General features: G+C 33.5%; 1 protein-coding gene across 50 annotated transcripts in view; it reads right to left on the bottom strand.

Moving 5' to 3' along the window:
• The window catches only part of LOC105334014 (ankyrin-2), an 86,079-nt gene that overhangs the window by 42,550 nt on the left and 31,089 nt on the right, over positions 1-12,440 (bottom strand). For 38 of the 50 annotated variants that reach the window (XM_066066965.1, XM_066066989.1, XM_066066984.1 and 35 more), the window contains 9 exons: positions 11,419-11,442; positions 10,279-10,377; positions 8,372-8,439; positions 7,631-7,783; positions 6,919-7,071; positions 5,954-6,166; positions 4,975-5,165; positions 4,453-4,470; positions 1,112-1,336 (listed from right to left, as the gene is read on the bottom strand). In XM_066066965.1, coding sequence (XP_065923037.1) covers positions 1,112-1,336; positions 4,453-4,470; positions 4,975-5,165; positions 5,954-6,166; positions 6,919-7,071; positions 7,631-7,783; positions 8,372-8,439; positions 10,279-10,377; positions 11,419-11,442 — 1,144 coding nt within the window. Of the gene's footprint in view, positions 1-1,111; positions 1,337-4,452; positions 4,471-4,974; positions 5,166-5,953; positions 6,167-6,652; positions 6,692-6,918; positions 7,072-7,630; positions 7,784-8,371; positions 8,440-10,278; positions 10,378-11,418; positions 11,443-12,179; positions 12,240-12,440 lie in introns of all 50 variants that reach the window. The other 12 variants (XM_066066947.1, XM_066066956.1, XM_066066995.1 and 9 more) reach the window with 10 other exon arrangements.

Here is a 12,440-nt window from a genome sequence, read left to right as displayed (position 1 = left end):
CAAAGATTATAACGGGTCTAATTTTGACTTCAATATAAACATACATTCTCACACCAATGCTTAACTTCAAGTGATTACATTCCAGTATGTATATGAGATTGAGTTTCAGAACTTTTTCAAAGTGGGAGGATATTAGAATAAAAAGGTTTCAAATGTAAGAAGGTCTCTATTTCCTATTTCCTTTCCTAATAATGACCACCTATCAAACATTTTCTCCCCCAAAACAACTGATCTTTCAAAAGATTACAGCTTCAAATTATTTACAGATTCTTATCCCATGCCTTTAATTGAAGCTAATTTCATATATATCACAATTTTATTGCTTGGCACCTTGGGCTATGTTTATACCCTTCAAAGACCCACCACCTATATGATCAGACCAAGCCGTAATAAGGACTTGTACAAAAGTTCTAACCCTTCCAAAGTGAACTTTGACATCAAAGGTACACAATTTACATACAATATGGCCTATGCCCATTCCTGACAAAATAAGCCATTTATCAAGCCTCCATACAGCAAGAGACTCACAAGACCCAATATTGAATTCACAGACATGCTTATACTAATTTGTTATTGATGACTTTACTTGAACTTGGTTTCACCCATACTTCAAGCTGTGGGTGCCATATACAAATGTGTGAGCCTCAACAATCATATTATACCAGTTGCATTTGTACCATTTTGTGTGCATGTGTTTGCATGATGACATGCAAGCCTAATGTTCTTTATGATTATTTCATACTGCAGATATAAAACAAGACTGGTATTATGTTGTTGACAGAAATTAATGAATGTCATTCTGTGGTTATTTATCTCTTTTTAACCTTATAGAAAGTGGGGGGGGGGAGTTTCCCAATTAAACAGCTAATTAATTCAAACAAGTTTAACACAGCAGGCTTACAAACTGCAAATTTCATTAACAAGTTTATTAATTAATATGTTTCCTTTTTTTTGGGGGTGGGGGGGGGGGGGGGGGGGTGGGGGGTGGGGGTGGGGAGTGAAGCCAGTTGTTCCTTGATAAGCTATGAAAAACAATGAGGGAAGGACATAGATTAAAATTTGAAAATCTTATAGATTCAACTGAAGAAAAATAAAGTGTAAATTTTCTTACCCCAAAAACTTTGTAGCCACGGGTCCCATCTCAATGATGCGGGCGGCCAAAGCCTCTCCTTCTCCGATGGGGATGGGGTGGATGAGCTTGTCCTTCTTGATGAGCCTGCATGTCACCCGGGTGGGCATAGAGGCCCGGTTTGGGGGGATGATGATCCTGATCCCAGAGTGGCGTCGGCCCCGCATGGCCCCACCCCTGGCATCCACCATGAAGCTGATGAGGAAGCTGTGGGTTGTAAGGGTCATGATTGTTATATAGAGTCGTAGAATAAGTTTCCTTAAACTGCAGTTGTTTATAAATGATACTGTTCAAGGCTATATCGCGCGTTTTTAAATCCCTTGTGCTGAAACACTGCTCATTGAAAAACAGATCCCCGCATAGACAATTCTCCGAAAGAAAAATAACAAACTTTTTTGTTAACCACTTGTTGCTTTTTATGTTTTTCTTCAATTATGAGCATGGTAATCCACAACAAAACATAGAGCCCTTCAAGCCAGGCAGCCTAGTCTGCAGAGCATAGACACACAAAACCTTCTCCCCTTGAATAACACTGACAGAAAAATCAATACAACTTTTTCAATCCTCCATCATTCCAAATTCCATCCAAGATGGCAGAGGCAGTAGTAGCTAGCTATCTTCTGCTAGCTAAGCATGTGTGTGTGTGTGTGTCTGTGGCCTAACCCAGCACCCCTATCTGCATGCAAAGCTTGTGTTACACAGAGCTGATAACGATCTCCTCAAGTGTCTAAAACATGGGGTGTTTTAACTTAATGAATTCCACACTCACTTACTCCAGGCCTGAATCACACAAGATCTCGTACTGACCACAAGACACACTGGACATAGACACCCCCCTTGAACTATCTACACAAGATTAAAGATGCCTTGTAATTATCCCAAATTTAAATATTTATCTCCTATATACACACAATGTAGCAGCACATAGGGGAATTCCTCTACAACACAGAGAGCCCCATACAAATGGGAAAGGAAACTAGACTTCCGGAGAGCCGCACATTTTATAAGACATTTGTGTTCTCCATCAAGAAGCACTTAAACAGTCTCGTCTTTCACAAACAATAATAACATGTAATGTCATTTATAAGCCCTGGAAACAACTTTTTACATGGCCGGACGACCCTGCATAATCTTTCCCTCCATGAGTCACTGAACCAACCTAGAGCACCGATAAAATGACAGTGTTTCAGCCCATTTTAAAAAAAAAGACAATATCAGTATTTGACAATTCGAAAAACCAGAAACAGCAAGTTTCACTGATTTATGGCAAGTTTGCATTGTAAATGTCTGTCGGTGAATAATTATCTCACCTTTGTTGTCGCATTGGAAAATATCAGGATTTTAACAGTAATGTAAAGGTGAATTCAACCTGTTTTTTCCCTCACACTATCAAAATGCACCCTACAAATTAGCTTTCTATACACATCGCATGAACCGTTATCAATGCATGTTGTCAGGTGCCTGTAAATTCAACGTTTATTTTTAACCTGGCTCATTCACAAAGTCCCCAAAAAGAGACAATTAGCCTCATTCGATCATGCTAAACATTAACCTACAACGCTCTGGTATATGTCATGCAAAGAAAGTAATTATCCAAGCATTGATAAAAGGCAATACAAAATGCTAAACTGGTATTTTTTAAATGTTCATATTTCACAGGAATTTGTCTTTGAAATGATTATCAGCTAGACAGTTTGAGATAACAAAGTAATGCTGAAATAAGCAAGGAATTTATCTATCAGTCAATAAACTATTCAAGGAGATCTCAGGGTGTGAATTTAACATTACACCATTCACTCATCATTGGGGTCCCTATAAAGGGAAACAACTCATGGTGTATGAGTTTCAAAAGCTTTCAACACTGGTGTAAATTATCCCTGTACAAAATTTCAATGCATGGTGAATGTTATAAGTTAACAGAGGAGTTCAGTTAAGAAAATAATCACATCAAACCAATATATATGGAAAAAGTCAAGAATAGTGCATAAAAAATGTTACACATACACTTAAAAAAGTAAAGTGACACAATTCATATATAAATCAAAACTAATATCTGTACCTCTATATTTTAATACATATATTATTGAATAATTCATTAATCAGTTGGAAAGCTTCATTTTTGGCTTTCAAATATGGCTAGGTTATTGGATCTGTGTTATCATAGAAATGATAAAGGGTGATTATACTATAAGACTACAAGAAGAATGTGATAAAATGTCTTGAGAATCAATAAAAGAATGTACACTGCATTATTGATATGAGAGGCCCATGTCCTCAGAGAGTTAAATTGCTTTTTCGTATCTATTAATGGAGGTCCCCAGCTTGCCACATCTAGGAGGCTAGTCTGAGGATTTCACCTCCAGTCAAATAATGATTTTCCTTCCAATGCAGCCGAAGCAATCAGTGTCATCAAATTAATCAAACTCTGTGACATCACACTGGCTATCAGCGAGGAGAAACAAAAGGCTGTCAATACTTTAGACTGTAGGCATTGAGTTGCCAACAATTGCCCAAACAAGAATCTGTAGCTCACTGAATGATGTCGTGTGTCCAAGGAAAAAAACTTGTGAACAATACGCTACTTTGCAAGGTAGACAAGGGTCTGTTGCACCAGGTAAAATGCAGCATCAAAAACGAAACGTTCCATGGAGAAATTTACATTGGAAACAAGCTATTTAAAAGCTCATTCCACGCAAAAGCTTTCTATGACATCATTTAATGGGGGGGGGGGGTGTTGTAATATAAATAATGTTTTTAGTTGGAATTTTTTAAAATCTACACAGTAGTTTTCATAAGTTTATGTAAAAACTCTGAATTATGACAAAACTCGCTATGACATGATCCTTCCCAGAAATGAAATCATTGACCAATTCATTTTTATAAATGAAAATAATAAAATTGTATCTTAAAATAAATTGCTTCTTCATTGCCTAAGTTTTTAGACATTCTTTATCTTTCACAAGAAATTGCAATTTCCCAAATATATTTTGTTGAAAAACAATGAGTTTTTTAACGAGTCTATATTTTTTGTTTTTAATGATTATTAGTCACAACTCAAATAAATCTTCCATTAGAGTTAACGATCAAATATATTAGATCATTCATTTATTTCGTTTCTTTTTAGCATGATACATTATTGATATTTATTGAATAACGATGATGATATAATATACAAATACCATGCTTATAATATGAATGATAATGTGGGTACATACAATGATCGTATGCAGGCATTGCTCAGATAAGTACCACTATATATGTGAGAGATACAGCAAGGCAATACGAATAGAATGCAATATCACATCACCACAAAAACACTTTACCTTTTCCATTTCAGTCGTCTGTAGCATGAAATGCAAAATAATCTTATTGTATTGATTGACAAAAAAATTATCATATAAAAAAGTGATAAACTTCTTTTTGTCATAGTTTAAATGTATATTCCTTGAATTTAATTCAAGATTTCCAGTCAATAGAATTTTATCTTGATACAAGTTTATCTATTGATTCATTATTTTCATTTTCTGCTGACTTTCATATTTCAAATGTAGCTAGACTACAAAGAAAGGGGGATAACTGCTACATCACAATATAGGAGAGCTGTAGTCTGCTTGTGTCGGTTAGTATATTACTATATTTGCTATCTTCATTATATAATTTTCAATCCAATTCTCAACACATCTTAAACTTTGTTTCAATAATTTTCTACATCACCAAACTATCTATCTTTTCAACACATCTTTTTAGAAATTTCTTTTAATCATTTTGTACATTAAAATATCAAATCATCTATCCAAACAGTCTTTCACAGATTTTTATAATTATCTTAATTAACAGTAACTCACCCAGAGTATGCAGGAGTCTGATCAATGGCCACATTGTCAGGGTCAAAGCTAGCACTGAATGAGGAGCCACTGTAGGAGCCCACACGGGGCTTGTCAGCTGACGAGACCCCAGGGCCCAGGTGCGTCTCGGGTGGGGCTGCGTGGGTGTATGCAGCATAAGATGAGGTCATGATCTGGGCCTCGCAATAGTCCTGTCACAAACCAAAATGTCCGCCATTAACACCTTGTAACATATCTTGGATCACTGGCTCCAAATAAAATTTGAAGATATTTCTTCCTAATATTATTACACTACAAGCCAGTTGTCATCAACCTAATTCATGTACTAATTCTAAAAGCATTACATGTATTTACGCAAAATAGATAATTAATTCTATGCTGTATTAAAATCACTGTCAATATCTTTATAACTTGATTAAAAATTAATAAAGCAATGTTAAAGGTAATATAAGATATATTTGAGTTTTTTCAAACTGCATTCACTGCATTCCGTTAGTAATACTTGTTTAATGCATTTAAATTGATTTTATCAGTGAAAGTTTAGCAAGCTTGTTCATGTTAATTAAGCAATATAATATCCCTTAATAGGCTACAATTTTTTTTCAATAAAATCTGTGTATTGTCAAAATGTTATTTCTTATGATATGAAATATCTGCTATGCATTTTCTTCATAGGTGTTTAAAAAAAAATACATGTGCATCAAATATGTGTATGTATAATACATGTACCATGATTTAATTATATGGAATATTTTAAACAAGTTACAAGTATTGTTATTATATAGAATTTTCCAAACATGTTCAAATGTTATATGCCAGATAAATTTTTTGACTAAACTTTTAAAAATGACTATGAAAATGAATGTTAGATTAGTAAACATTTAGTAAAATCAGCCGCAGTGAAATCCCAACGGTTGAAATAAGATCTAAGATTCCGAGTAAGTATATGAACCACAGCACCCCGACGTGTTGAATGTACCTGCTGAGGAACCGAATCATCGGGCATATATTTGAACTCTTCGTTCAAATCTATGCCGTCGACGCTAAAAGACTCTGCGTAAGACTCGGACGGCCTCTCGGGCACCGACTTGTACCCAGAGCTGGGGTAAATCGGCCTTTTGCTGGTATTAGCCCCGTATCTTACGGATTGTCGCAGGTAGAAATCTTCGGTAAACTGATTGGCTGCCGTGTTCTAGAGGTCAAGAGGTCAGAAAGAGAAACACAAGAGTCAAAACACACATGCTAAGAGTTAGTGCTGCTAGAAAACTGGCATTTAGTCTAGCCACATTTGTGAGCTACAAGACATTAACTAGCAATTCTATTATTGCAATAAAAAAAAAATTCTATGAGTTTGAACACCAGTTTTCGTACATCCCATACAGACAATGCTCTAAATGACTATTTGAAACCAAAAATGGTAGATTTCTTGGTTTGAATTTCTTTCCTGAGTACATTACAATCATACTTGTAGCATTAATCATTCAGAAAAAAAATATGGACAAGAATCACTAAGCATTGTCTGTACTGGATAAATTCTAGCACAACACACCACATAGATCGATACATAGAGCAAAATTAAAGAAACACGCATCAAAAAAACAAAATAAGAAACAAAAATGAAACGAATAAAGTTCCTTTACGATTCCTAGATCTATATAAACTTATATAGTACATGTACCCAGTAAAATTGGTCATTCTCAACTCCATGCTGTGAGTGCTTTCAGGAAAATAGATCAAACAGAATTGTCTCAATTCAATGTGAATCTTTTTTTTCTTCAACTTCATGCTTTGAATTTATTTTGACTTTTTTTTTTAACTCTAATGCATCAAAACAAGAGTAATTGTGGTCATTAGTAAAGAAACTCATGGTTAATACTTGAGGATTTTTTCCCACAAAAACGACACAATCATGAGATGATGTCTTGGTCATTCAAATGCTTGTACCTTCTTCATCCTATCATCTAAATCATCATCGTAATCGATCTCACTACCATGCTCATCGACAACTCGAATCTTGGACTCGGAGTTTGTGGACGTTGTATCGAGCCTATCTAAGGTCGAGTAATCGCCGCCGAATACACTATCTTTGCTTTTATCCTGATAAACACAGAAAAACAATGCAAGCAAATGTACAACACCAAGGTCTGACAACATCAAACATTTGGTACCTTCATGAAAAACATGGATTATTGTGTATAACCTTTGTTTTTCTGAAGTTATTAAAGTATATGGTCCTTCAGTGAAGAACAATAAAAGCTTTTATGCATATTTTTTATACAACAGAAAAAATGCTTTCTAAGATTTCTTTACTACTTGAACATAGTGAGGTTGTTTTTTTCTCTCAATCGTTACTCTGAACTAAATTCAGTGAGTAATATAAATTCAGGCCAAATGCAAATGTGTGACTGCGTGTGCAGTGTGAGTCATTTTTCAATCACATTATATGTGCATCTTCTAATTAAATGTGTATTTCAATTTTCTACATTCATTCTTCAAAATTTTTTAATTACCACTGGCTTAATCAACAAAAATTATGAACTCTCATGCGATGACTACTTATTACCATGTTACATCTAACAAAAAAATTTTTGTGCAGGTGATTCGGCTTCTGCCAAAATTTTGATCTACACATCTAGTTCAATGGTATGAAACCTACCCTAGGAGACATCAGAGAATCTCCGCTAAAATAGCGCATCTCTGCCTCGTAGTCGGGACCACGTTCCAAGTAAGACGGGTACCGCATGGAGGTACCGATCTCACTTGTGATGCGGGGCCTTGCATCAGCGGAGGCAGTTCTCAATGAAACGTCCTGATGTACATAATGGAAAAAAAACGTGACAACAGCAAGACTCAAAGAAACGAAAATATGCAATGTAAAAACTTTAGGTACTGGATTTCTGTACCTAGATAAGTGAAAATTGTTTGCGCTGACATCATAACGGTAAAACCATATTATTTTTGAATCAGCTACATACCATTACAATAAATGTTTTCTGAGTTTTCAAGAAATCTGTTATGTTATATGGAGCTGGATTAAAATTTCAGAAATAAGCCAGTAAACAATGATGTCAGATCAACCAATAATCACAGTTCAGCACTCGCATTAAACTCAAGATAATTCAGCAACAAAAGTATGAGACGGCTTATTTCATAAAAGTGCTCAGATTAAATATTCAATAGATATATGTGCCATCACTGATAGGTATGATGTAAACAATAAAAAAAAAAATACAACATTGATATACAGTACAAAATGTAACTCTGTTCCTTTCCACCCCTGATAATTTTTTGTCGACCTCAATATTTTAATTATTTTTAGGTTTATTACTTCCATGAAGTATGAAAAAAGATAAGATATATTTTTTTGTTGGTTATTGTTTTTCACCACGTACTCTACCTTTTCATACGAGGTATCCAGTGGGGAAATGCTTCCTCCTTTTTCCCCGAGGGAAATGCTATCCTCCCCTATAAGTAAATTTGTTTTTTTTTAAATTAATACTTAATTGATAAAGAATCATTCATATATCAACAAGAAAACAAATACATTTAATTGAAATCATGTATGTATCTAAACTAAATTCTTTATCAAATTAACATTTATCTTGCCAAAAATTTTAAATTATAGCTGCAATACAGATAAAGAAAATTTTCACATCAAAATAGATATTGACATGTATTTTTTCCTCAATATAATTACATTAAATCCAACAACAAAAATGGCATTTGGCAGGCACCAGCAATAAAATAACTAAAAATTCTATGAAAACAAAAATCCATATCTAATTATCTTATAATTCCAATTGATATCCATTCCTCAAGAAACTTACCTCTGCTACGACGAAAACAATTCATGTCAAAAAAATTTCATAAAGGGTCTCAAAATCACCCCAAAATTTTTTTCAGGCAGAGCAAATTGGACGAAAAAAAACTGAAGTTTGAGTGTAAAATGCCTACATCTGATCAATTGTTTCAAGTACGTGTTAACAAGAACTGATAAATCCGAAGGCTCCAATCTTTAACAGTTCCAGAGAGAGAGAGAGAGAAAGCTATATCACTGATTTAAGAAGATCTGACCCTCCTGTTAAGACACCGACAGAAAAACCCTCTTCATATCTCCCCCAACATCAAAAATATCTCTATGTATCTTGGCTTCTGAACCATCAGCAATTAGCATTTACCGCCAGCCTTCAACACTTATTTACCGTTTTATATTTAGACGTCAATTTTTGTTCTCTCTCTCTCGTTTTTCAAAACTCATTTCCAAGGGGGAAAAAAATCTAATCATTACATGTATTTGATTCTTCAAACAGATAATTTCCAGGGAGAGATGCCAAACTTTGGCTGAAGACATCTCAATATACCTATAGAAAGATTCCCTTTGGGTATATAAGGGATAGCATGCTGTTAAAATAATCATCTATGTTATGAAACATACAGCTTACTGATCATGCAAAGATACACCAAACAACATCTAAATGAATAGCTTTACCAGATCACAGGATGGATTAATTATATACAGAATATTAAACTTTTCTAACTTCTTCAATACATCTTTCCCCCCTTAATAAGTTTTAGGCTGATATATATCAGAAATATGTATTTTCGTTAAGTTTGAAATCTGACATGTTGCATAATCAACATAGATTTTTCATCCTACATATCAGTTGCAATAACCATACAATGTTTTAGATATGATCATTTCATTATTCTCCTTCTTTTATTTTTTGAAAAAAGGAAAAAAGATTAAGTACAATATTTACAGTTCAATCTTCTTGACTGAAATAGGGTTAGAAAATCAAGCCTTTAAAAAGCGCACACAAAATAAGAACATTGCGAAGAGAAGTATTTTGAATTTTCTAATGTGTTTTCAATGTTTCCGAATTCCTTTTATCCTATGCCAGCTGTATCTTTTAAATCAAGGCCAAATAATTTCTATCACTTAATAGCTTATGAAAGTATAACAATAACTCCCCAAAAAATAAGGGGAGGGGTGTTGTATAAAGAAAGAAAAAACAAAATAAAAGTTCTATAATTGCATTCTTGGTGTTTAAATTCAGCTGTTTGTCAATAAGAAAGCAATATACAATTTTCTATGATAACAAAATTTTGTTAAAAATCAAAACCAAAATTCATTGCAAAAGTGAGTTCAAATCATAATTTTATTTTTGCATGCAGTGGAAGATAATTAAATTAAACCAAAAATAACTATTATTTTTAATAAATATAACAAGGTTACAACACCAAATTACGACAAAAAAATATATATTTCGGAGGAACAACACTTATGGTGGTTTATGAACTTACGAGACTGCATTTTGCTACCCTCATAAAAGCCTGGCAAATAAACGTGCTGTTCGGTAAGGGGTTTTCCGAACAGGGGAGACGATGGTAGAAAATCATCCCCTGAATTCACAGAAGCAGTAAAAAAAGAAATTCAAAAATTTAAGCAAATTTTTCATGGTTTCATTGAAACATTACCTCAATAATTTCCCCTACTTTTGGGCACCTTAGTGACCTTTACATGTATATAAAAGCAGCTGAATATAAATTGTATAGGCTAGTGGTTTGTCCTTAAGTATCCCATACATGCAAAATACATGTAATATTGCATAGTCACTATATACTTGCCAATTAAGGGTATACATTTATTTACTTATAATCATTATGATCGTAATAATGTAACTTTTTAACATATGAAACACCGATAATTGATATACTTGATGATAAACATGCAGTTTATTCAGTAATCATATTCCTAATGATCATATTTTTGGATACTGCATATATACATGTATATTTTTGTATTTCGTCTATGTTTACCTTTTCTAAATTTCTTATACATTGGACGAGAGCGAATATCTAAAACAATACAATGCAATCGAATGAAAATAGTTTTCCCCTCATTTGCACCACACCAGTTGTTCTAGCCAACACATAAGGCAAATGGAAGAAAGCATTTCTAAGTAAATTAGCATGTAAAATAATCGGGGTCTGGACTTATAATATTCCACTGACCAGATTTAACCACATTAAATGAAACAATTAAAACCTTAATGTAACAAATACCCGTAACCCTAAAAATGGATTCTTTAGTCACCATGGGAAAAAAATAAAGATTTTTTTTTATAGCTGCAGGTCAAATTATTTCTTCAACTTTGAATCTGAACCAAGGTCTGCATGGAGAAACGATGTTAGATGTAAAATCTTACCACTAAGCAGTTGATCAATTGCAACTTTTTTTCCAGAAAAATAAAGATTTATTCAATCTGATATTCCTGATATAAATAAAATATCCTGTTATTCTAAAGTCTAGCACTTTGATAAAACATGGCACCATTTCCTGTTTGAAATACATGTTAATACATATGCCCTGCTGTCTAAAGCACAGCAGAAAAGTTAGCTCTTCGTGCAGAGATAATACATAATTTGTGTTTTTACACTCACATCTGATACTGGCCATAGAAGACCCTGTAAAGTGAAAGTACAACACAAAGCTGTATAGAGAGAAACAGAAACTAGAATGCGAACACGTCTGAAATATTGTGTTAAATACATGGTTATCTCTTAGGTGATGGCCCCTGTCAAGTGTAAGAGAAACAGACTTTTGTTATGTTATGCGTTGGTTTTTGTCTGCCTTAAACCACAGAGAAGATGAAAGTGAGAAAAGAAATTCAGGTTACATTTGTCACTCAAAAGCAAACTTGATATATGTCAGTGCTTTCACTCTCCGAGCCCTGAAATTGTGTGAAAAACTCTTGAATTTTTTCTGAATATCAAATAAAGAGTTATCTTTTTTCCAATAACTGTTTAAACAACCCATCAGAGATGAATAGATAAAAAGTTTTGCTTCTTTTAAAAAATTGCTAAGTTACTTAGATGGAAATCCCAAGTTTGAGAAAGATTTCAAATTTTCTTATATTTTCAAGTTGGTTCTTCTGATGTATTTAGTTTAATCGATTGTTAATGCAAAGATGTAAAGTCTACAATAAAACTGTTAAAATCTAATGTAAACAATTAATAATTTGGTACTAAAGGGAAAAATGTGTAAAAACTACTACAGTAATAAAAATCTGATTACTTAAATTTCTTTTGATAATTAACATGCATTCAAAAATCAAGTGAAGTGTTCTACGATATGAAAATTCAAGAGTTTTGAGATTTTAGCACAACTGACTGTCCATTGATTGGACAGAAAATTTACATACACGACTGATTTCCGATGGTCATCAATTTAGCCAACCATGACATTCTCTCACTGCTATTTCCTATTTAATGCAACAGCACAAATAGTACACAACAATGCAGTTATACAAAAAGCCTAACAATTAATGTGAAAGACAGAAATAGTATCATTTACAACTGTATATATATGTAATTGTTTCATAGAATATCATCAGTGTATTCTTATTGTGTGTGTAATTCAACGATAAATCAAAATAATAAATAGAAAACAAAAAAATGCAGTC

This window comes from Magallana gigas, chromosome 7 (assembly GCF_963853765.1).
Source record: "Magallana gigas chromosome 7, xbMagGiga1.1, whole genome shotgun sequence".
In the NCBI taxonomy this organism is placed as follows: Eukaryota; Metazoa; Mollusca; class Bivalvia; order Ostreida; family Ostreidae; genus Magallana; species Magallana gigas.
This window is presented reverse-complemented; position numbering and strand designations above follow the sequence as displayed.